General features: G+C 44.6%; 1 protein-coding gene across 3 annotated transcripts in view; it reads right to left on the bottom strand.

The window, feature by feature from the left end:
• Positions 1 to 26,338, bottom strand: part of PIGG (phosphatidylinositol glycan anchor biosynthesis class G) — a 327,814-nt gene that overhangs the window by 128,946 nt on the left and 172,530 nt on the right. For all 3 annotated transcript variants that reach the window (XM_033916790.1, XM_033916782.1, XM_033916796.1), the window contains one exon: positions 2,900 to 3,360. In XM_033916790.1, coding sequence (XP_033772681.1) covers positions 2,900 to 3,360 — 461 coding nt within the window. The remainder of the gene's footprint in view (positions 1 to 2,899; positions 3,361 to 26,338) is intronic.

The following is a 26,338-nucleotide window of genomic DNA, read 5'->3' as shown; positions in this document are numbered from 1 at the left end:
CCTCTCCTCTGTTTTTAGACCCATTATTTCAATCCCCCTCCCTCCCCCCAGTCCGATATATGCACATCTTTTTGAACCCTCCTTCCTCCATGTACTTCTACACCAGGGCCCCCCTATCCCTAAAGGCATGCCTCCCCCCATGTCCAGCATTTGTTCTCTTTTCTTCCAGGTCTTTCTATGCCTCTCTCTCTCTCTCTCTCTCTCCTTCCTTCCTCAACTGACTCAGATGCGAAAACAGGAAGCCAATGGCATGACTTGAGAAGAGGGGTGATGTGGACAGCTGTATTTTGGACCAAATGCAATCCTTTCATGCCTAAAGTAATATCTGGAAACAGCGAATTGCAATAATCAAGTCTTTTTGTAATCATGGACTATCTTGATCAGTTTGTATTGGTCCAAAAATGATCTTAATTGACGGACCATGCGCCACTGATAAAAAAAAAAAAAACATTTGTCCAAGGAGTGTAATGCGTACTGGGTTTAGCACGCCTAACCATTCTGAAATGTTACTTCCTTATGATGAAAGATGAAGAGGCCTGAGTTGGTGCATACTACGCAGAAGGGTTAGCAGGGCATGACAGAGACCTTCCTAGTCCTGATCAGGGGGTTTATATACATGCAAACACATTTAAAACTTTGAAAAAGTCAGGATAATAAAAGATCAGGAAACCGATATATAGCATAGGAAAAGGGGAATTCACTAATTGTGTAAGGTGTTAGGTGGGCCAGAATCATAGAGGAAATCAGGTAAAGAACTCTAATGACTCCATTTTGGGGTCAGTGACTTTCTGTCTGTTCTTTGTTCTCTTCGTTCAGGTTTTTCCCACTTTGAGCCTCATGGTTCTAAATGATAACAGATGAGCTTAGGCCGGTTAGGAAGAGCATATTAGACTCCATATTCCAAAATGGAATATAACATATATTAAGTATGAATGCAATATACTGTGTTGGATGTGTGAATGGGGCCTCGAATGAATGATGGATGCTATGAATGAGATGTGAGGAAATGATCTGTACTTATACTTAAATGTTTTATATATATACAAGATGTAAGAAACTCTAAGAAGAAATCCTGAGGCAACATCTGGAAATGGTTAGGTTAAAGCCAGGAACACTGTTACCATGGAAACCCTCTGAACTCTAGTATAGGAAGGGTTCTGGGTCTTCTGTGTGTGTTAGTGACAGTTTTCCATAGCAAGTTTTGCATCTGACACAGACAAGCTGTTCGATTTCACCTTTTTGAGAATGACAAAAAGAATATTGGATATGTAATAATGGGTTTATGTACATTCAGAAATGAATGTAAACAAAAAATATGATTTCTGAAACTTTTATTTCTATGTCAAAAGGAAGTTCTTTGTTCAAACGTAAGGACAGCCTCTGTTAATGGATTGGCTGACAAGTGTGATGTCATACTGCCTTGTGAAAAATATAAAAGGAACGGACCAGTATAGACTCAGAGAGACCATCAGGAGAGGTGCAAATTTCACGCCTGATGGGACTCCATCACACATATGATTTCTGAGACATGTTAACATTAATAAATAAATAAATTATAATATTGAACTGGTAATATATGTGTGATTGCCATTACTCCTAAGCACCTCTTGGCGCAGAGCGCAGTGCACGTGCGTTAATCGCTAATCAAAGGGAAGCAGCATATTTTGCCAAAGTATAGCACCTATCTGAAAGTTGCACTGCCTACTAAAACCGCATAAATTGCTTTGCGCGCTTGTCCATTTTCACATGCAAACCTCAGGAGTCGACTATTGCAAGAGCAGAGCCTTATTAGTAAATAGAGTCGTTGGGTTAAAATTAAATTTGAGCGAGAAAAAGACAACTGCCACACGAGAGCAACAAGTTAAAAAACAGCTTACCAGCGCGCAACTCCCCCGCCCTGGGCAATCAGACTCGTGCACCGCAAAGCATCCACCTGGGTCGCCCTTTCTTGCCATGGCAACGCTCTGCCTGCTTCCACCTGCACCCGATTGGCAGTCAGGTCTCACTTCCTTCCCCCGGCACGCCTTCACCACTGGACATTTCCACCATCTGCAGCCGCAGGGGAGGGGCAGTGGGAGGCATAAGGTCATCACTCTCTCCACAGCGGCAGCCGTTGGTGCATGAAGGAGCCACGGCAAGGGCAGGATGATAGGAAGGGGAAGGGAGTAAAAGTGAAACCAAGCTCAGCCCCCCCCACCGCTGCCACAATCGCTGCGCATCACAATCTACGTCATCTGACCTCGTCGGCCTTCTCCTTCACTTTGGCCTGGAGGGTCGCTGTAGGAACATTTTGCTTTGGTATCGGTCATGTTATCCTTGGCCGGTGACTCAGTCACCGAATCAGGAGACCAATTTTTTTGAAAAGGAATTGATTCAAATCGATTCATCCAAAGTGAATCGGTGAATCGATTCGAATCGTGAATTGGGTAGCACTAGTCCTGGGATAACTGCTTATCCATAGTTTTTGTTGTGCGAAGGGCCTGGGAAAAAGGATATCGCTGTTCCTGTTTGAGAAGGGGAAAGCATCAGCTTTTGGGAGGCTATAAGTTTAATCAACTAGAAAACCAACAAAAATTTCTTACTTGCATTGACACTGTGAGGTTATATTCATTCTATTGTATTAACTTTTTGTACACTCGCATATTTTCTCTCTTGTTTAATAGATTTTAAAAAAAAAAAGGGCCTCGATTGTTCATGGAAATAAAATTGTTTACATATTAGTTCGGTCCAGAAATTCACACAGACTAGGAAAGAATGAAAATCAGCTCAAAAGTACAACTAAAAAAAATTCACTCAGCCTTAGAAATACAGAAAACTTTCAGTAAAATACAATCAAAAGGAAAAATGCTTCATATTGTTTATCGGTTACATGTGCATTTAAAAGAGCAACTGTACATACCTTGTCAACCAGTGTCCAAAGTCTGGTCGGTGAGCCCACTGAACTCCTGTTTGATTTAAGGAACGAAGCAACCGACAGCAAATTAGAATAACCCAGGGACTTGCCAATGCGATCCACTTTTCATAGCATTTAAACAGTCCAGAAGTATTTAACTTGTTTATTTTAGAATCACTCTCTGGCAAAGTATATATATCAGAGTCTTTAGATGAGAAGGACTCATTGGCATCGCCATATCTTTTACTCCTAGAAGTACTAAGCTGAACATTGGAGTCCTTTACAAGAAAGTATTTTCTGCATATTTGTTGAGATAGTGCCAGACAAAGTGTATTAATAAGAAAATACCAGGTTTGGTGCTCCTCTTCTATAAAACTGCTTGATCCCAAGGTCAATACATGGCCAACAGTCCCTACTAAAAGGAGCACATCTAATTCCAACCGGTCATAACCAGAAGGTAGTGGACTCTATTGAAAAAGAACAAAAAAAATATATGTTTAAGAGGCTATCCCAAAATTATGGACTTAACTACATTAATTACTATTGGAACTGCTAATTTAGATTAATAAAAGTGGCTTAATGGCTTTTTCGTTTTAGTAAGTGCCTCAGGTGGATTACAACATTATAAAACATGAATATAAAGGGGAAGGAAGTGAGATCATCATTTTGAATGGCACCCTATTCCCTGACCTCCCATTTCCCCACTAATTTATCTGGTGTTATCTATCCCTATTCATCAGCTTATATAAGACCTTTATTTGTGCACCAGAGAAGTTGCAAAACAGATTGCATGGCCTCTCAATTAAAATTTGGCAGAATAATGGATGATGGTAAACCACCAAGCAAGCAAGAGCCTAAACCTGCATCATGCTCTGCCTCATTAGACCCTGGTTCCCTAGTTGGAGATGTTGCAGTCTGCTGCTGAACACAGAACCACTCCAAGCATGTATAGTGTGCTCTGAGTGTTCAAGTACTACTTTGAAGAAATGTGCAAAGATTTGCAGGAGATGTGAGAGGAAAGAGGTGAGAGGACTTCCAGAAATGGAGAGATCTTCACAGGTAAGAAACTGCTAAAGAAACTGCTTTTAAACTTGAGGGGAAGTAAACAGAGTTAAATAGGTAACTTTCAAGGACTTTATTATAAGTTACTCTGCTCACTCAGATAAGCAGTTTAAGGAATAGTTTTTCTTAGAATATAGTCTCTGTTATAGTTCCATAGGTTAGCATTTAATGGGACTATTTTAAAGTTACCATACTACCAGCATAAAGTACAACTAATAAGCACAGGAACCCTCAGTTTAGACTTTAATTCCCACCTAACCACTTCAACTCCCGCTCACCCCGGCCTGATTGCTGATTTATAGGCCCTTGACCCAATGAGGAGACTACATAATTAATTAGTGCATCTCTATCACCCAGTGATTAGCTCTTAGAAATATAGTCTACTTAAATCCACAGAGGGGAACCTACTAATAACATTAAGAAAATAATATATACGTATATGGCGGATTCTTAATTCTAATGCTCGAGAGTTCACATTCTGCTCCCAAGTACATCAATCATTCTCAAGAATAGATTATTTTTTAGTATCAAACCATTTAATCCATCAGGATTTAAAGGCAAACAGATCCTAAACTAAACTAAACCTTAAGTTTGTATACCGCATCATCTCCATAAAGATAGAGCTCGGCACAGTTTACAGGTAATTCAATAAATGAGGGAAGGACATAATAAGAAATTAGGGGTTATGAAGAGGATAACATTTTGGAGAAAAGCCAGGTTTTCAGATGCTTTCGGAATAATTGGAATGAGCCTAGATTCCGCAGCGGGGCACGGAGGTTATTCCAAAGCTCAGTGAATTTGAAGAAAAGGGATTTCCTTAATTTAGCTGCATACATGACGCCTTTTAAAGAGGGGAAAGATAGTTTGAGTATGTGGGTGGATCTGGTAGTGTCAGGTCTCGAAGAATTCCAGGATAGTGGAATTAGGGGAGGAAGAATGCCATGTAGGATCTTGAATATTAGGAAGGTACATTTAAAGTGAATCCTAGAAATCACCGGAAGCCAGTGAAGTTTTGACAGAAGTGGGGAAACATGATCGAATTTGCTTTTTGCGAAGATCAACCTAGCCGCAGTGTTCTGGATCCGCTGAAGTCTTTGAAGATTTTTCTTAGTTAGACTTAGATAGATGGAATTACAATAGTCCAGTCTGGAAAAAATGATTGTACAAGGACAGCAAAATGTTGTTGACGGAAGCAGGATCTCACTTTCCTCAACATGTGAAGACTGAAAAAACATTTTTTACCAGAGAGTTGAGATGATCATTAAAGGAAAGTGTAGAGTCAATAATGATGCCCAAAACTTTGCTTGAGAATTCAATCTGCAGTGTGGGACCAGAAGGTAGTGGAATGAGCGTGGGTAACTGATCTAATTTTGGGCCAAGCCAGAGTAGTTTTGTTTTGGACTCATTCAGCTTCATTTGTACAGAGAGGGCCCAGGATTGGAGTTTCGTTATGCAAGCTGTTATATTTTCGGTGAGGTTAGTGAGGTTCGAATCTATCTCGAGAAGGACAAGGATGTCATTTGCATATATAAATAGAGTTTCAAAGGGAGATAGATGGAATAATTTCAAAGAAGACATATAAATGTTGAAAAGAATAGGGGACAGGGGTGATCCCTGGGGAACACCACATAGCGGACTCCATTCATGTTAACAGTGTACGAGCGGGATCGTAAAAATTTCAAGAACCAGTCTAAGATTGTGGAATCAATGCCTATCTCAGAAAGTTGGTAAATTAGGATATCGTGGTGGACAACATCAAAGGCCGCAGATAGATCGAATTGTAGTAGGATAGCAAACTTATTACGAGATTAAAGTTGTTGAATCTTTGAGATTAAGAGGCCAGTAGGGATTCAGTGCTGAAATTGGGTCTTGTTCCGCCACTAATTTCTGTCAAATGGGATGATCAGTGACACTCAGAAAAGCACACAGACAATATAAAGCATAAACAATAACACTTTATTATACTTATATATATAGATGAATAAAATAATAGAATAACATCACCGTGCTCCTGGGCAATACCATCCTTCACAATCGGGAATCCTTGCAATTGATAGGAGGGTAGACACGTGCTATCCCTTGGTTGCAACGAAAATGGATTCTTAGGTTAGAGGCAGAATTCCGTTTATATAGGATGAGAGACTGCTGAATTCATAATAAGAACAGCTGGTCCTGTTATTACGATTCAGGCACCCCCCGGTCCTGGTCTTTTGTTCCTTGTTTTGACAACACCTAGATCAAGGAGGTGTTGCAGAGCCCGGTTTCCCATCTGGCTTTACTGATGTTATTTGAGTGACACGCAGGCAAAAGGAAGTCAGGATGTCAGAGAAGCAGACTTTGATGTCATCAAGGAGGTGTTGCAGAGCCCGGTTTCCCATCTGGCTTTACTGATGTTATTTGAGAGACACGCAGGCAAAAGGAAGTCAGGATGTCAGAGAAGCAGACTTTGATGTCATCAAGGAGGTGTTGCAGAGCCCGGTTTCCCATCTGGCTTTACTGATGTTATTTGAGAGACACGCAGGCAAAAGGAAGTCAAGGTGTCAGATAAGCAGACTTGTGGATACATGTCAGTAGTATGCAGAGTTTCAGTTACCCCCCTGTCCATCTGCATAACAGGTCTGAAGCCATATTGCAAGGAAATAGAATGGAGAATCTCTCTAAGTAAGATGAGAGCTGAGTGGATATAATAGCCTTGAGCATTTTGGTCAGGAGAGGAATATTTGCTATAGGACGATAGCTGGAAGGGGAGGATGGGTCTAGATCAGTTTTTTTCAGTAGTGGGGTCAAGGCAATGTGTCCCATTTGTATGGAAAATAGGCCAGATAGTAAGGCTGAGTTGATAAGTCTGGTGAAAGATGAAATAGCCTGCGTGGGAATTTTCTCGTAAAGGTAGGAAGGGAATGGGACCGGGGCACATTTGCAGATCTTAATTTGTGGCACAGTTTAGAGACCTGAGCTTCGGATACATGCTCAAAGACTGTCCAGGATCTGTCTACTGGGATAGGGTTAGTGTCGCTGGGCACCAGAGAATTGTAAGTGACTGCTGATAGAAAAAAGCTTCTTATAGTAGCAATCTATTATTATTACAGATCATGCAGGTATCTGGATCAAATATCAATTTACTAAAGAAGAGTCTGGAGATTTAATAATACATTGCTTACCGATTCAAAATTCCTTGAAGAAACACAAATAAAAATAAATGAATTTTCTCAGATTAATACCTCTGATGAGATATCTTTAGAAACCTTATGGGATGCATTCAAGGCAACTTTAAGAGGGCAGATCATAGCTTATTCAGCTCATGTTCAGAAGTTGGTTAGACTTGAGTTTTCTAATTTAGAAGATATCATTTCTGATCTTGAATCAAAATTGGCTTTACAATGGAATCAAGTAACTTTAAAAGCCCTGATGACTGCTAAATATAAATATAACTAGTGTTTAAGCCCGTTACATTAACGGGTGCTAGAAAGCAGTCCCCTTTCCCTCTCCCCCTCCAGTTCCTCCCTGACTCTCTCTCCGTGGCCCCCTTCTGTCTCCCCTCCCCCAAGCAAAGCTGTCTGCCTCCCAACACACCCCTCCCCCAAAGCAGCCTCCTTTCCCTCTCCCCCTCCAGTTCCTCCCTGATTGTCTCTCTGTGACCCCCTTCTGTCTTCCCCAAGCAAAGCTGTCTGCCTCCCAACACACCCCTCCCCCAAAGCAGCCTCCTTTCCCTCTCCAGTTCCTCCCTGACTGTATCTCCGTGGCCCCCCTTCTGTCTTCTCTCCCCCAAGCAAAGCTGTCTGGCTCTCAGCACACCCCTCCCCCACAGCAGGCCCCTTTCCCTCTCCCCCTCCAGTTCCTCCATGACTATCTCTCTGTGGCCCCCCTTTTGTCTTCCCCCCAAGCCAAGCTGTCTGCCTCCCAGCACACCCCTCCCCCCAAAGCAGCCTCCTTTCCCTCTCCCCCTCCAGTTCCTCCCTGTCTCTCTGTGGCCCCCATTTTGTCTCCCCCCCCAAGCAAAGCTGTCTGCCTCCCAGCACACCCCTCCCCCAAAGCAGCCCCCTTTCCCTCTCCAGTTCCTCCCTAACTGTCTCTAGTCCCTTGCCGCCCCCCCCCGCCCCCTTCCCTTCCCGCGGTCCCGACAAATGTGCAGACTCTAGCAGCGGCTGCAGCACTCTAAACACGCTGCTTCGCAGCCTTCTACTGCCCTAATTTGCTCTGCCGTGAGTGAAGGTGGCTGCCGCTGCCAGCCCAGCGCCCGTAGCCGCAGCCACACCGTCATGGTGTTCCAGAATCGAGAGGCGGGAGGAGGAGAGGAGCGCGAGTGGAGCCGCAGCGCTCACAGGACCGAGCGCTCGAGAGGGAGACGGCTGGAGTTCACAGAAGATCCATCTCATTTGGCGGTGAGTGACAGCGAGGGAGGAGTTACTCAGTGTTCTGGCCTGCCTCCGTGTTCGAAAATCGAATTCGGCACGGAGGCACACCTCACGGCACCAGGAATCACGGAGTTTCAAGAGCGCATGCGCGCTCTAGGGTTTAATTATTATTGATGCTTAGAGCAGATAAAGATAAACTGTTACTAATTATGACTGGAATTGCAATACAGATACAGTATAATCCCTTTATACCGGACTCGCTTATAACGGAACTTTGCATATAGTGGACGAGGTCCGCTGGTCCCGGCCGAGCACCATTATAAACATACAGAAAATCATCGGATATAGCGGACTCGCATATAACGGACTTTTGGATATACCGGACAACTATTTTGGTCCCTAGAGCCGCTTTTAACTGTAGTTTTATTCGGCTATAACGGACATGCAGGCTCCGCCTACAAGGCATGTGGCATGCCGGTGATATGGTATCAAAATGCAGCCCAGAAAAAAAATGACAAGAGTATTTTTCTTTCCAGTACAGTGTTCTGGTTTGCAATCATTTCATCAAAAATAACATTAAAAAAATGAGAAAAATTAACCACAAGTAACAAGATCCACAAGAAGGTTAATCAGCTGAGAAAAAAACTATCTAATAGATGATTAATTTATACCAAAGAATGAAGGAAAAAAATCTCAGAATTGCCACTCCAAGGATCATAAGATTATCATCCGTATAAGGAATGATCCTTGGAGTGGCAATTCTGAGATTCTTTCCTTCATTCTTTGGTATAAATTAATCATCTATTAGATGGTTTTTTTCTCAGCTGATTAACCTTCTTGTGGATCTTGCAATCATTTCATGCCATACCAATATTTTGATGAATTTTGTTACTGATGTTGTTGATATTCTTGTGCAGTGACTGTTGTTCATCGATTTACATTGTTTCAAGTTGCTCTAAATAAAGGTTTTTTAAAAATGCAACTCTGGATATAACGGACTCTGGATATAATGGGCTGTTTTTCCAGGTCCCTTGAAGTCCGTTATAAACGGGATTATACTGTAATGAGAAATTGGTACATTGGGATTGTTTGAATTTTTCATTCTTGTGGGAAACTGTGGGCTCCTTTTACTAAAGTGTGCTAGCGTTTTTAGCGCATGCAGGAAATTACCGCGCGCTTTGCTTCTAGAACTAACGCCAGGTGAATGCTGGCGTTAAGGTCTAGCGCGCGTGGCAATGTAGCGCGCGCTATTCCACGCATTAAAGCCCTAATGCAGCTTAGTAAAAGGAGCCCTGTATGTCACTATTATAGGTTTGAAAGAGAGATGTCAGGAAAATCTGGGAAGTTTTGAAAATTTAAAGAAACATGGGGTCCGCTAGATACATGTGTTAATTTTCTTAAACATACTCACATAAAATGTACCCTTTTGGACTTGGTTTCAGTTCAAGATCCTTTTATACACATACAGGAGGTTGGGGGGGGGCTTATTTTGGGGTGTTGATCTTAAGTTTTTTATGTATAGTTTCATGGTGTTTTCTGAACATATTGCTAATTTATGTAAATTTTCTTACACTGTGTATCAGCTATATTTTGCTATAAACAATTTTTAAAATTAAAAATAAAATACATATATATATATATATATATAATGCTATTAGCTCACAATTGGCTAGGAAAGATCTTTTACTTCAGCAAGCGGTGTATTATGGAAGCTCTAATAAGGCGGGGAGAGTGTTAGCAAACTTTCTTAAAGCTAGAAAGCGTAGAGCAAAGATTATGGCTATTAAAGACAAAAAGGGTAAGATTCATACAAATCAATCTGATGTTTTGTCCCAGTTCCTTAAAATGTGGACACCAGCACTAGTTTAATGAAGTGTATTAGAATGACTTTCTTGGGCTAGGTAAGACCCCAGAATAGCTTTATCATCTCTGCAAAATTCTCAATCTAAGGGAGGGATAAATTTTCCAAATTTTTATAGATATCATCAGGCTTATACACTGTATATTGCATCAGGGTATGTATTGGATCTTTCTTGAACTCATGGAGAATCGATCTGATTGGCTTATTCTCGAAAATCATCTTATGGCCCCACTTCATCTTAGACATGCCATTATGCTTTAGTGTCAGTAATTTCGTTTGCACAGAAAAGAGTCCTTTGGCAAATGCCTCTTGAAGTGTTTTATCAGCTCTGGCCTTATTCTAGTGCCCAAAGATAAGGCAGTAAATTACCAGAAGTGGTCAAAGCCAAGGAAGCTGAAGTCACTGGCTAAGAAGCAGAACTGGAGACATATGGAGGAATGCAGTTGCAAGTGGATCTGAAGTTCAGAACAATGGATTAGACAGTACTGGTTTAGATGGAGTGCTGAGCTGAACTGGAATCCTTATGGGGCCTTGTCAAAGCACAGGCTTTCTTTTAAACATTATGGGAAAGCAAACGGAGATGTTGTGATTCAGTGTTCTTTTGTGGTTTACCAAAAAAAAAAAAAGACAGGGAGTGGAATGAGAAACTATATTTTGACTGCATGTTTTAATGTTACCATAAGTTTTCATAAAAATAATTTAGTTTATTTAGGTTTGACGTGCTATGAGCACAGATTTAGATCATTGTTTTTTTACTTTTTTAATGCTGTATCTATTGTGTTAGTAATGTTACTCAGGCATTGCTGGAAACAGACTAAATGATATGTATTACAGATATTTCTTCCTTGTTAATAGTGGATCACTTCATAAAGACATTTGTCATCAGATGATGCTGTTTATTACATGTTGGATGTAAGGGTTTTGGTGTTATAGTTATAGACTTCTCAGTGTTGCAATTCTGCTATTAGTGACTTATTTGAACAACTATGGACTGACGCTAGTTACTAAAGATTCTATTTGAGATATCACCGTTGAAGATTTCCATTCGTATGAGATTCAGATGATGGATGAGCCCCTCCCATTGGAAGGACCTTGCTACCAGAGAAGGAATCTGATAAGCACCTGGGAACACTAAAGACTTACCAGTAAAGACTTATTGACTGTTGCTACTAACGACAGGATGACCTTTATAACCTTGAACTTCTACAGCTTCTTTTTGCTTCCCCACGATTATGGACTTGTTGATTTATGGACTTATGCAGTATTAGTTTATGTATATTACCATGTGTTTGCAATTATTTCTAACAACTGTCTTTTTGTAAGATTCATGTGCTTTGCCTGATTGTGACTTTTATGCATTTTCATCCTGTTTTGACTCCCGTAATTGCACCCTAATTATTTCCCACTTCAACAAGATTCTTTCCACCCCCTTTCTTGCTGGTAAGCTGAGGTGAAGTGAAGTGAAGAAGAAGTAATGATGCCACTGCAGCTGTAATACAGCCTCATGACTTTAACCTCTTCTGATCCAGGGGGTGAAGGTTGCTGACTTATGAAAATGAAATACCGAACATGATTGTGCAAGAAGATTTAATGCGTTTACCTGGACTTCCATTTTGGCATGTGAGCATAACCTGATAATATTCTGGACCCAACCGAGTCTGCACTGATTTCAGCTATTTTGGAAAGGCATGGAAATAATCTAACTTAAAGTGAAGTGTTTTGTTAATTTATCCCTTTAGGTATAGTATACTCATGACAGGATGAAGCCATAAAAGAGAGGTATCTTCAAATGTTTAATCAAATACATTTTCTACCTATAGCATATGTTTTTGATTTTGTGGGATTACTTTATTGCAATACTTGTTTGATTTCTTTATGATTTACTGGGTCGTATTGAAGCAACTGTCCCTTTAGTTTGGTGATGGGTTAGACACTTGTTCTTTTAATTTTATCAAGCTTAATTTTCGAGTACATGGGCCATACGCCTGTACTTCATAATCATCATGACCTTCATCACCATCTTGACCTTGGGTGTTGAAGCCTTCGCAGGCTTCAAAGAGGGGAATGCGGAAGGAGAAGCAGGTGAAGGACAGAAGACCTGTACAGGTGTACAGGTGAAGAAAAGACCTGTACAGATGTACAGGTGAAGACCTAAGACCTCCATGAAACTGAAGGTGAAGACATACCCCTGTAAATCCTCAGATTAATAGAGACATGGCAACAATAATATTATAGGCCTGAAGGCACTCTGCTACAAACTGTTAGAAATATTACACCTCTCATATGATTTCTCTCTCTGCTAACATAAGCAAGTTTCATGCAAAACTCATCTTTCACAACAGAAACTAGCAGGCATCTGCTGACCATAAGAAACAAGAAGTTTATTTGTGAGAATGGAAATTACCAGTATCAGAAGGGGATTACCACATCTCTTAACCATAAGGATATAAAATTGACTACTGTGCAAATAAGTGCAGGAATGGGTGGCCCTTGCTCGGAAGTTGATGATTCTTGATATTAAAAGGATATATGTCGTGAAATTAGACAATTGGATGTAGCCTTGGATAAGACGAAACAGAAGTGCTTTCTGTCGGGAAGAAGCAGTTTGAGAAAAAGGCTGCATGAAAGAGCATCTGATTAATGCAATTGAAAGATAAGTTTGCTTTGCTTGTTTACACCATGATTTACTAGACCTGTTTATATGAACTAAGAAACCTCCTTTTTACTCCTAGCTGTTGCCCTTAGCGCTATATTTTGGCGGATCTTACCTCTCATTCCACTTCATAATATTTATGTAGACAGAAGAGACTTCAAATACTGAAACTGAGATGAATGAATGAAATGAAAAAGTGAAGATATAAATGTATGGAGTTTTTTTCAGACCAGTGATGATACGTTTAGCTTGGGGTACTGTGAAGTCCCGGCTGTCCGTGTATGAGGTCTGTTTTCTCCATTTTTTGTATATATTATCAGTTGCTGTCTTGTTCTATTTATTTTTGATGAGATAGTGTGAATGAGGTTTTTCTGCTAAATTTATTATACAGTGCGTTTTTCTTTTTGAGTTTATGTTTACAACATACGACTTTACCCTGATTTTATTGGGAAAGACATCACGCTCAATATGACTCAGAAAAGTATAAATGTTGACCAATCAATGAGCTGATAAGAGAAATGACAATTATGAATAGCCAAAAGAAATTAAGAACGAAACAAGTACTAACGTGGGCCCAAACTGTTAAGAATGTATAAAAGCCAGCTTATGGATGGCCTAATCAGAACAGACACCAGGTATACTCAAGCCGGCTTGACATACATGCTCTGTTAACTCGATTGGCTGAAAGACTTATTCTGTAAGCTGCTATTGATTACTAATAAACATATATTAATTATACAGCACATTGAGTTGTTGTGAGGTCATTGATGGAGACTTAAAAGCAGCCAAGTCTTCATTAGGGCTGGAGAGATGGACATACACCAGGGACACGGACCAGCGGCTGGAGAGACAAGAGAAGATAGAGAGGACAGCAATCGTCGTGGGGGGGACTCCAGTGTTCTCCCTAGGGCCTTTTAGCTGGGCAGTCCGCCCAGCTAATTTAGACAAGCGCCCGGCTATCATCTGCTGCTGCCGCTGCTGCTGAACATTAAAAAAAAAACAAAAAAAACAACCGGCTTGGAGATTTCAGTCCGTAGCAAGCTTATGCTCCGGGGCTCTATTGGGGGAAATGATGCCGGGTCCTGCCTTCGCGGAAACAGAAAGTAGACAGGACCCGGCAGCAAGAAGAGCAAATGCTTCACTAACCTGTCTCCCGCCTTAGCCCGTAGCGAACGCTTGCTTCAGGGCTCTCAACATGTGCATGCCGGCTTCCCTTCTCTTCCCTCCGAAACCAGAAGTTATGTCCGGGGCGGGGAGGGGGGAAGAGAAGGGAAACTGGCACACACGTCAGAGCCCTGGAGCATGAGTTCGCTACGGGCTAAGGCGGGAAACTTACAATTTGTTGCTCTTGCTGCTGTGTCCTGCCTACTTTCTGTTTCCGCGAAGGCAGGACCCGGCAGCACTTCTCTACATCGCTCCTTAGTTTTTATGAAGTAGTGCAGTGAGGGGCCATTGGCTGTGGTTACCACAACCAGCACTTTACTGGCGCAGGCAGTAGTAGCAGGAGGATGATGGTGGCCTTATGTAATCAATGAGGCGAGCCCAGCAGTGGCGCTGCAGTGCCTGCGGGAGGCGTGCGAGAGTGTGACAGCCGCCCTGGAGCCGCTGCACTTCAACAAACTGGACTTTGGTGAGACCGGTGTGCTCAATCACTTCTACAACGCAGATGCATGGGAAGCGCGAGAGTGGGGGTAGAAAGTGGCCAGAGTGAGAAGGTATCAGGTCCCGTGGGATTGTTGGGAGTGTATATGGGGTTTTTATTACTTATAACCAGCTGAATTTCAAAATAAAAGTGTGAGCAGAGTGGCTGTACTGCTATAAATAATTCGTCTAAAAAGTGCACAAACGAATTGCCATCTTAATGGAAATTCTTGCAAGCCCCCTTGTTAATACTGCTGTTTTCTTGGTAGTTATTTCAGCTGAGGGTTTTTTTTTTTTTTTTGGCAGCTCAGAAGAGCCAAACTGAACAGTCTTTTACCTCTCCTTTACTGTCACTACAGAATTTGCTTTTTCTTCATTGTCATTTTCAGAGCCCCCCACTTCCTTTTTCCTGCTCCTCCTTTTCACAGCTGGGCCTTCCTCCCACAAAAGGACAAACGGTGAGTGAGAAGTGTCACCATCACATTGTCCTGTCCAGAAGGCTGAGCCAATCTTCCATGTCTGCTTTCAAAGGCTGTTCAGAAAAATCTAAAGTTGGAAAAACTGAATTGAAGTTTTCCCCATGAATTTGATTGTACTTGATCAGAAAATAATTTTTTTAAAAAATTTGAAAGTCCCTCAAAGTCACTGATTACAAAGCTCCATTTTTCTTAAAATTTGCTATTATTTTTTATTAATGAAGCAATTTTCTTGGTATTATAGCTATAACTGTTTAGATTGCTGCAGCTGCCAATGCTCCTGGAGGGAGGTTTGTCGGTCATCTCACGGTGGAGTTCGCATGGAAGGGAGAGATAGGAGGGTCAGCGGGGTGGGGGGGGGGGGAGAAGTGGTCTGCTCTGGTTGCTCCAAGGCCTAGCGTCATTAACTTCTTTGGGCAGTGTTTACAATTTGCTGCTGTTGCCAGCTTCAGGCCTTCCTCTCTGCCGAGTCCTGCCTAATTCCTGTTTCCTTGAAGGTAGAATCCAACAGAGAAGGCCCGAAGCCGGCAACAGCAGCAAATTGTGAATTCTGCTGCTGCCCGAAGAAGTTCATGACCGGGGATGGGGTGACAGAAGGAGGAAAGGGAGCAGAGGGTGGAGAGAATTGCTGCACGCAACTGGAGGGAGTAAGAAAGGGAGAAGGAAGATGGGGGAGGGTGGGAAAGGAAGGAGATGCCAGGGCATGGAGGGGGAGGGGGAGATAGAAGAAAAGGAGAGAGATGCCAGGGAATCAGGGAAGGGAAGGAGACAGAGATGCCAGCCCGTGGGGTGGGAAGGAAATAAAGAAGAGAGAGATGCCAGAGGAGGTGGTGACAGAGAGAGAAAAATGGAGAGCTGGCAGAGCTGAAATCAATCATGTACAAAGGAGAGACGTGGCACAGGATAGACAGTTTATGGAAGGAGCATAGAAAGAGGGAAGATACCATATGGACCAGGGAGAGGGCAGACAGTGAATGGAAAGGGCTGATGCTGCATGGAAGACAGAGAGAGGACAGATGCTGGCTAGAAAGAAGAGAGTGAAGACAAGATGATTAAAGCAGAAACGACAAAAGATAGAAAAAATATTTTTTGTTGCTTTAGAATAAAATAATATTGTAGTTGTATTGATAAAACTTTTAGAAACAGAAAATAATCTTTTTACTGGACTTATTATAATACATTTTTTACTAACTTTTAGAGACCAAAACCCCCTTTCTCAAGTCAGGACAGTATAATGTAACAGCAGTATACTATATTGACCTGAAGAAGGAGGCTGTGGCCTCTGAAAGTTAATTGAAAAATTGATTAGCCCAATTTATGTTTTATTTTTATTTGTTAATTTGTAAAGTGGTGATTGTTATGTATCAGTTTTTTCAAATTTACATTTACTGTCTTTATATTTTGCACAGTATTAGGGGACAAGTGTCACTGTTTCTGTGGTGGCAGATTCTGGTTTCTTGGTGGTTCAGTTTAATTTTTGTCTACATATTTTTATTTTTATTTTGTGATTATTCCATATTGGGCAAGGGTGTATCTGTGTTCTGTGTGTATGAAAAGGATATGGTTTTCTGTTAGCATCGACTGTACAGGATCGATTGATTGTGCAGGATCTGGTTTGTTTAGATTTACAGTGTGTGTATTGGTGTTCTAGTGCTCACTGCAGTGTTTAAGATGCTGCCTTGTCCTAGGTGTACCCTTGTTGTGTGACTCATGGATTATTACTAAAAAATAACTTTTTTATATAGAGGAGAGGGTTGTTAAAAATGATTAGCACTGGCTGTCATATATACTAGGTACGCCACTGGATTTAATGACCCTATTCTAACCACCAAATTTCCCCGTCCCACCCCACCCGGCTGAAAAAAATTTCTGGGGAGAACACTGGACTCCATCATCAGACAAGTCGACAGCCACATAGTGGAAGGAAGACAGGATCGGCTGGTGACCTGCCTAACGGGAGCCAAGGCAGAAAACATGGACAGGATCATTGATAGTGTGGAAGAGGAATGTACAGCAGTGGTGATCCACATGGGAACAAACAACGTGAGCAACAGGAATTACAGAAATGAAGCATTGAAGGACCAGTTCTGGATGGTAGGAGGGAAGCTGAAGACCAGAACGCCAAGGGTAGCATTCTCAGAAATCCTGCCGGTATCCAGGGCCGACGAGAAGAGGCAGACGGCACTGCAAGCAGTCAACGCGTGGATGAAGCGCTGGTGTGAGGAAGAAGGATTCCACTTTGTGCACAACTGGACAATGTTCTGGGGGGAAGAGCAAGTTGTACAGGAAGGATGGACCTGACCTCAGCGGAGACAGAACAAGGCTACTTGCAAGCTATATCAAGCGAGAAATAGAGAAGTTTTTAAACAAGGAAGAAGGGGAAAGCCAACAGTCGACCAAGAATCGATGGTTCGGGAAACGGTATACCCAGAGGATACCGTGCGGGAAGATTGCAGGGAAGACTCACCGGATCATAGGCAAGACAGAAATCTTGATGGATCGAAAGGGACACAAGAGGGAAGGAAATGCAAGAAAGTAACAGGCCACAAACTCAAGTGTATGTGCAAGGAGCCTAAAGAATAAAATGGGGGAATTGGAAGCCATGGTACAAAAAGATAACCTTGACATCATCAGCATCATGGAAACATGATGAAACGAGGAAAACGTCTGGGACAGTGTGCTACCAGGATACAGACTAGACCAAAAAGGTGGGGGTATTGCCCTATACGTCAGAGGGAATCGAGTCTACCAGAGAGATCACGCTGTAAACGAAAAATAAGGTAGAGTCTCTATGGGCCAAAATTCTGGGAACGAATGGAACGGAAACAAAGATCGGCATCTACTATCGACCCCCAGGGCAGTCCGAAGAAACTGATAGAGAAATGACAGACGAGATAAAACACAACAGCAAGGGAGGCAACGCAGTTATCATGGACAACTTCAATTATCCGGGAATAGACTGGAACCTAGGCTGCGGTAGGGAGACCAAATTCTTGGATTCTATAGGCAATTGCTTCCTGAAACAATTTGTCAAGGAAAATACAAGAGGAAATTCAATTCTGGGCTTAATTCTAAATGGACTACGAGGACCGGTGCAAGGTGTAGAAGTAGAAGGGACACTGGGAAGCAGTGATCACAATATGATCTGCTCAACTTGGACACGGGGGCAAAAAATTGATCTAGAACGACAGCCACGGCACTGAACTTCCGAAAAGAGAATTACGAAGGGATGAGACTCATGGTGGGGAGGAAGATTAAGAGGATAAGCACTGTAAAAACGCTAGAGCAAGCATGGTCCCTTTTTAAGGACACAAGTCACCGAGGCGCAAAATCTATATATATCGTGTATCAACAAGGGATCCAACAGGAAAAAGAACAAGGAACCGACGTGGCTCATTGTAGCGGAGAAAGAAGCGACCAGAGACAAGAAGACTTCGTTTAAGTAATGGAAAAGGTCAAAAACGGATGAAAACTAGAAAAAGCACAAACATCAAAGTGGGTGCCATAAGGTGGTAAGAGGGACCAAAAGAGACTACAAGGAAAAAATAGCCAAGGATGCAAAAAAGTTCAAGCCATTCTTTCGATATATTAAGGGGAAATGACCCACGAAGGATGTGGTAGGGCCAATGGATGACCATGGAATAAAGGGAGTGCTAAAAGAGGACAAAGCCATCGCTGACAAACAACATATTTTTTGCGTCTGTATTTACCGAAGAAGATTTACAAGCATACCGGAACCCATCAGGCTATATGCTGGAAATGAAGACGGGAAAATGACACGGTTGATGGTCAGTCTAGAAGAGATATGCAGGCAGATTGATAGGCTTAAAAACGATAAATCCATGGGATCGGATGGCATCCTTCTGAGGATAATAAAGGAACTGAAAGGGGTTATAGCTGAACTGCTTCAACTAATAGCAAATCTGTCGATCAAATTGGGAACGATTTCGGAAGACTGGAAAGTGGCGAAAGTTACGCTGATCTTCAAGAAAGGATTGTGGGGAGGTCCGGGAAACTACAGACCGGTGAGTCTGACCTCAGTACCAGGAAAGAGGGTAAAGGCATTGATAAAGGACCACATCATTTACCACCTTGACAGACACAATCTGATGAGGACCAGCCAGCATGGCTTCAGCAAAGGAAGATCTTGCTTGACGAACTTGCTACAATTCTTCAAGGGAGTAAACAGGCAGATAGACAAGGGTGACCCGGTCAACATTGTATATCTGGATTTTCAGAAGGCTTTCAACAAGGTCCCGCATGAACAACTACTTTGAAAAATTGCAAGCCATGGAATTGAGGGTGAAATAGGTTGGCGGATAGGAAACAGAGAGTGGAGGTAATGGACAATACTCAGACTGGAAAAGCATCACGAGTAGAGTGCCGCAGGGTTCGGTGCTTGGACCCGTGCTCTTCAACATATTTATAAATGACCTGGAAATTGTTACGATGAACAAAGTGATTAAATTTGCAGATGATACGAAGTTATTCAGAGTAGTGAAGACGCAGGAGGATTGCAAAGACCTGCAACGTGACATAAACATTTTATATGTTTCTATGTTTAAACACGCTCGAGAAATGGGCTATGACATGGCAAATGAGGTTTAACATGGATAACTGTAAGGTGATGCATGTCTGCTAGTGCTGCCCAATTCGAATCGATTCACCGATTCGAATCAGGTGAATCGATTCAAATCGGTTCAATTTTAAAAAATATATTTTTTAAATCAGCTTCCCGATTCAATGACCAACCCTTCCCCCCTTGCCTTCCTACAGCAGGAGCGGCAGCGCTGCCTCTTGCTGGCCATCCACTGCCCCCCCTGCTTGAAGTGGGAGGGTCAGTCAGAAAGGCCTGCATGTTCCCCGAGCTTCCCTTTTACCTTAAGCTAATATGGCAGCCTGCAGGATCGTTGGTGCTATAGCAATCCCTGCAGCTGCCATCGTCCTCAGCAGCACGTCCTCAGGGTCCCGCCCCTCCTCTGGCGTCAGGGTCAGGATCGCAGTAGAGGAAACATGCCGCTGAGGATGACGGCAGCTTCAGGGATTGCTATAGCACCAGTGATCCTGCAGGCTGCCGTATTAGCATGCCTTCATGGCGGGGGGGGGGGCAGGCCTTCACGGTGGGAGAAGGCCCTCGCGGCGGGGAAGCAGGCCTGTGCAGAGGGAGGAGAAGAAAGAGTGCCTGCACCGTAGGGAGGCTGACTTGTGCAGAGGGAGGAGGAGGAGGAAGAAGAGTGCCTTGGCGATGGGGAGGCAGGACTGTGCAGAGGGAGGAGGAGGAAGAGTGCCCTCGTTGCGGGGAGGCAGGCTTATGCAGAGGGAGGAGGAGGAGGAAGAGTGCCTTCGTGGTGGGGAGGCAGGCCTGGGCAGAGGGAGAAGGAGAAAGGTATAAGAGAGGGGAGGGGATATGCCAGACCTGGGGTGAAGTGAAGGGAAGAGAGAGACCAAACCAAAAAGAGGGGGAGGAAAGCAGAGGACAGAGAGGTGCTGGACTAATAGAGAGAGGAAGAGAGAAATGCAAGACCACAAGGGGAAGGGTACAAGAGGGACAGATACTGCTCCAAAATAGGTGGGCAGGGTGCAGGATGGCAGGAGAGATAGTAGGAGAAAGCCTGTACCTGGGGAAGGGGATACAGGAGTTAAGGAAGAGAGAAAGAAGAAGCAGGATACGGGGAGAGACATGAAACAGAGATAAGATGCTGGGCATGGAGGGTGCATAGGAACAGGGACACAAGGGGGACACTACTGGAGAAGAGAATAGGGACAGGGACACAGAAGAGAGATGCTGGATGAAAGGGTAGTTGAGAAAAGGAGAGATGGTGGATCTGTGGATGGTGGGGTCCATCGCTGCAGCTGCGGGGGGATGGAGATGAAAAAAGGAAAGATGCCAGACCTCCGTGGGAGGAAAGGGAAACAGAAGGGGAGGACAGAGATGGAAGATGGATGGTTAGCACAGAGAAAGAAGAAAGAAGGAGAGCCTGATCAGAAGACAACCAGAGCCTGGGACCAATATGATTTGAAAAATGACCAGACAACAAAACGTAGGAAAAATAATTTTATTTTCTGTTTTGTGAGTACAATATGTCAAATTTGAAATGTGTATCCTTCCACAGCTGGTGTTAGACCGCGAACGTGAGCTAGGATTTAACAGAGAGAGGAAAAGTATTTTTTGTTTATTTTGTTTACACCACAAGACCAGTGTGGGTAGGAGAGGGAAAAGGGAGTGAAGAGGCTATAAAATAAACCCACCAGGATGTTTGAACCCCCCCCAAAAAAAAAAAAACACTACCCAATTAGGCAGGAAAATCGAATCGAAAAATCGATTCAATAGGCTGAATTGAATCAAAATGAAATTTTTTTTCCTGAATCGGGCAGCACTAATGTTGGTAACAAAAATCGGTAATGAATACAGGATGTCCAATGCGGTACTTTGAGAGATCCCCCAGGAAAGAGACTTAGGAGTACTGGTCGACAAGTCGTTGAAGCCGTCCGCGCAATGTGCGGCGAAAAGGACGAACAGAAAGCAATGTTACTTACCGTAACAGTTGTTATCCAGGGACAGCAGGCAGCTATTCTCACTAATGGGTGATGTGATCCATCGGAGCCCCGATGCAGACGCCTCACAAGCATTTTTGCTTGAAGAAACTCGAAGTTTCGAGTCACCCACGCATGCGCGAGTGCCTTCCCGCCCAGACCAGGGCGCGTCTCCTCAGTTCAGATAGCTAGCAGAGAAGCCAACCAAGGGGAGAATAGCTGCCTGCTGTCCCTGGATAACAACTGTTACGGTAAGTAACATTGCTTTATCCCAGGACAAGCAGGCAGGTATTCTCACTAATGGGTGACCTCTAAGCTAACCACAATGGGATGGTGGGAGAGTTGGCAACTTAGGAAAATAAATTTTGCAATACTGTTTGGCCAAACTGTCCATCCCGTCTGGAGAAAGTATCCAGACAATAATGAGAAGTGAAGGTGTGAACCGAGGACCAAGTGGCAGCCTTACAAATCTCCTCAATCGGGGTTGATCTGAGGAAGGCTACAGAGGCTGCCAATTCTGTGACTTTACTGGGAAGGGGTAATCCAGCCTGGGCATAGCAGAAGGAGATACAAGCCGCCATCCAGTTGAAGATGGTACGCTTAGAGATGGGACGTCCCAACTTGTTCGGATCAAAGGAGATGAAAAGTTGAGGAGCAGTTCTGTGTGGCTTGGTGCGTTCTAGGTAGAAAGCCAAGGCACGTTTACAGTCCAGAGTATGAAGAGCTGATTCTCCAGGATGAGAATGAGGCTTTAGAAAGAACACCAGAAGAACAATGGATTGATTTAGATGAAATTCCGAGACCACTGTGGGGAGGAATTTTGGATGAGTGCGAAGGACCACCTTGTCATGGTGGAACACTGTGAAAGGTGGATCCGCAACCAATGCTTGAAGCTCACTAACTCAACGGGCCGAAATGAGGCCAATGAGAAACACCACTTTCCAAGTGAGATACTTCAGATGAGCCTTGTAAAGAGGTTGAAATGGGGGTTTCATAAGTTGAGAAAGAACCAAATTGTGGTCCTAAACCACTGGAGGCGGTTTGAGGGGAGGATTGACATGAAAGAGTCCTTTCATGAATCTGGAAACCACCGGATGAGCAGAGAGAGGTTTCCCTTGAAGAGGCTGATGGAAAGCAGCAATTGCACTAAGATGGACTCGTATCGATGTAGACTTGAGACCAAAATGAGAAAGGTGCAAAAGATAATCCAAAACTGAAGACAAGGAGGAGTGTTGTGGCTCATGATGATGAGAAAAACACCAAGCAGAAAATCTAGTCCACTTTTGGTGGTAGCATTGTCTAGTAGCGGGCTTCCTTGACGCTTCCAGGACATCTCTCACAGGTTGAGAAAACTGGAGAGGATTTACGTTGAGAGGAACCAAGCTGTCAGGTGTAGAGACTGCAGGTTGGGGTGAAGTAGAGATCCCTGATGCTGTGTAAGCAGCGATGGAAACACTGGTAGAGGGAAGGGCTCCCTGCTGCTGAGTTGAAGTAGAAGGGAGTACCAAGGCTGTCTGGGCCACCGTGGGGCGATAAGGATCATGGTGGCATGGTCTGACTTGAGTTTGACTAGAGTCTTCTGGATGAGAGGAAATGGAGGAAACGCATATAGAAAGAGATTCGTCCAATCCAGAAGAAAAGCATCTGCCTCGAGGAGGAGAGGAGTGTAGATCCTGGAGAAGAACTGAGGCAGTTTGAAGTTGTGGGGGGCTGCAAAGAGGTTGATCTGAGGAGCTCCCCACTGAGAAAAGATGTGATGGAGGGGCGTTGAGTGGAGAGTCCACTCGTGAGATTGCAGCAGACAACTCAAGTTGTCCGCCAAGGCATTGTCCGCCCCCTGAATGTAGACAGCTTTGAGGAAGGTGTTGTGGCGAATCGCCCAATCCCAAACTTTCAGAGCTTCCTGGCAGAGGGACGCCGATCCTGTGCCCCCCTGCTTGTTGACATAATACATGGCGACTTGGTTGTCCGTGCGAATGAGGACCACCTTGTCCTGAAGCAGGTGCTGGAAAGCATTGAGGGCATTGAAAATCGCTCTGAGTTCCAGGAGATTGATGTGAGTGCGGAGACCGTCCAGATGAGCCCCCCAGGCATAAGTGGACGAGTCAGTCGTGAGGACTTTCTGGTGGGGGGCGTGTTTGGAACAACAAACCTCTGGATAGATTGGAGGATAGCATCCACCAGCGAAAAGACTGTAGCAGAGCAGGAGTGACCTGGATGTGTCGGGACAGAGGGTCGGATATCTGCGTCCACTGAGATGCCAGGGTCCACTGGGGAATCCTGAGGTGAAGTCTGGCAAAAGGAGTCACATGAACTGTAGAGGCCATGTGGCCCAGGAGGACCACCATGTGTCTCGCCGAGATGGACGGGCGAGAGGACACCTAGTGGCAAAGATGGAGGAGAGCTTCCAAATGTTCGGGAGGGAGGAACACTCTGAGTTGAGTAGTATCCAGAACGGCTCCGATGAAGGGAAGAGTCTGGGAAGGTTGTAGATGGGATTTCGAGAAGTTTATCTCGAACCCCAGATATTGTAGTAGCCAAATCGTCTTCTGGGTCACGAGGACGACTCCCTGAGACGTGGAATCTTTGATGAGCCAGTCGTCCAGGTAGGGGAACACTTGGCGGCCGTGGTTCCTGAGCACTGCGGCCACCACTACCAGGCACTTGGTGAAGACTCTGGGTGACGAGGCTAGGCCGAAGGGGAGCACTCGGTATTGAAGATGAAGATGTCCCACCCTGAATCTGAGGTATTGACGTGAGGCCGGATGAATGGGAATGTGAGTGTAGGCCTCCTTGAGATCCAGAGAGCATAACCAGTCATTCTGCTCGAGGAGGGGATACAGGGATGCCAGGGTCAACAGGCGAAACTTTTCTTTGACCAGAAACTTGTTGAGGGCCCTGAGATCCAAAATGGGGCGCAGATCGCCCGTCTTCTTCGGCACAAGGAAGTACCGGGAGTAAAAACCCTTGGGCCAAAGGGACTGGCTCGACAGCCCCCAGCTGTAGTAGGGCCTGAGCTTCCTGAAGAAGAAGGGTGGTCTGGGTCAAGTTGGAAGGATACTCTCTTGGAGGATGTTCCGGGGGAACTTGATGGAATTGCAGGGAATATCCCTCCCTGATGATGGAGCGGACCCAGAAGTCGGAGGTGATCGTCGTCCATCGATGGTGAAAGTGATGGAGGCAACCTCCAATCGGTGGTAAACTTGAAAATGGCAGAACGACAGAGGTTATGTCCTCTTTGAGCCTTAGGGGCAGCAGACGAATGTGGCTTCTGCTGTTGCTTTTGAGGATGCGGTCTCTTAACAGGTTGACGGATGGGCGGAGCCTGTTTAGGTGGGTAACATCGCTGGTAGACCAACGGTGGGCGTGATGGACAAGGAGGAGCAGGCTTGGGCTTCAGACGCAGGATGGCCTGGAAGGACTTTTCGTGGTCCGAGAGCTTCTTGGTTGCCGCCTCGATGGATTCGTCGAAGAGGTCGGTACCAGCACATGGCACATTGGCAAGACTGTCCTGGAGATTGGGGTCCATGTCAATGGTCCTAAGCCATGCCAGCCGGCGCATAGTCACCAAGCATGCTATGGCCCGAGCCGAGAGCTCGAAGACATAGTAGGAGGACTGCATCAATTGAAGCCGGAGTTGGGACAACAAGGTCAGAACCTCTTGGTACTCAAACTGTGCTCTGGGGTCCAGGTAGGGCATGAACTTCTGGAGTACAGACAGGAAGAATTCAAAGTATGTGATGAAATGGAAGCTGTAATTCAGAACTCTGGAAGTCATCATGGAGTTCTGATAAATTCTCCTGCCAAAATCGGTCCATGGTCTTGCCCTCCCTACCAGGTGGAACGGCGGCGTAGACCTGGGAGGGGTGAGACCGCTTCAGTGAGGACTCCACCAAAAGGGACTGATGGGAGAGTTGGGAGCCATCGAACCCTTTGTGGTGAACCATGCGGTACCTGGTATCCAATTTTCCCGGCATGGCGGGGATGGAATAAGGTGTTTCGAGGCACCGCACAAAGGTCTGGTCCTGCAGCTTGTGTAAGGGAAGCTTGAGGGATTCAGCCGGAGGTTGAGGAAGGTGCATAGTGTCTAGGAATTCCTTTGAAAATTTAGACCCTGTGTCCAGGTGGATGTCCAAATCAGTTGCCATCTGCCGGAGGAATGAGGAGAAGGACAGCTGATCAGCCAGTGCGGGGCCCCGAGAAGAACTTGAGGACGTCGAGGGCTCTGGATCCAATGAGGACGGGGACCGTGGTGGTGATAACGATCCCAGGGTGTCCTCGAGCTCCGGCATCGGAGGAGGTGAAGTAGCCAGTGGCGAATACTCGAGGAAAGGCTGCTTCCGATAAGGCGAGGCGAGGCGTGCCTGGAAGAGTGCCTCGATGAATGCTTCAAACGATGGTGTGAGCTGTGCCTTGAAGTCGGCCTCGATGGGTGAGGCGAGCAGGTCTTCGCTGAGGCCCCCAGATAGTGGATGGGGCTTGAAGCAGTGGTTGTTAGCTGTGCTCGCCCCGAGGGACTCGTAGAGGCTCGAGTCCCGGTATCGGGTGGATCGGCTCCAATGGAGGCACTCGCAAAGACTGCTCCTTGCATCGAGTGGATCGGTTCCAGTGGAGGCACTCACAAAGATTCTGCTTCCTTGCATCGAGTGGATCGGTTCCAGTGGAGGCACTCACAAAGATTCTGCTTCCTTGCATCGAGTGGATCGGTTCCAGTGGAGGCACTCACAAAGACTCTACTCCTTGCATTGAGTGGATCGGTTCCAACGGAGGCATGGGCAAAGACTTTGCTCCTTGCGATGCATGCATCGATGCCAGACCAAACACTCGCAGAGACTCTGCTCCCTGTTGAGAGTGTGTGTATCG

The sequence above is a fragment of the Geotrypetes seraphini genome, chromosome 1 (genome assembly GCF_902459505.1).
Source record: "Geotrypetes seraphini chromosome 1, aGeoSer1.1, whole genome shotgun sequence".
Taxonomy (NCBI): domain Eukaryota; kingdom Metazoa; phylum Chordata; class Amphibia; order Gymnophiona; family Dermophiidae; genus Geotrypetes; species Geotrypetes seraphini.
The sequence above is the reverse complement of the archived record's forward strand: the minus strand, read 5'-3'. Positions and strand labels throughout refer to the sequence as shown.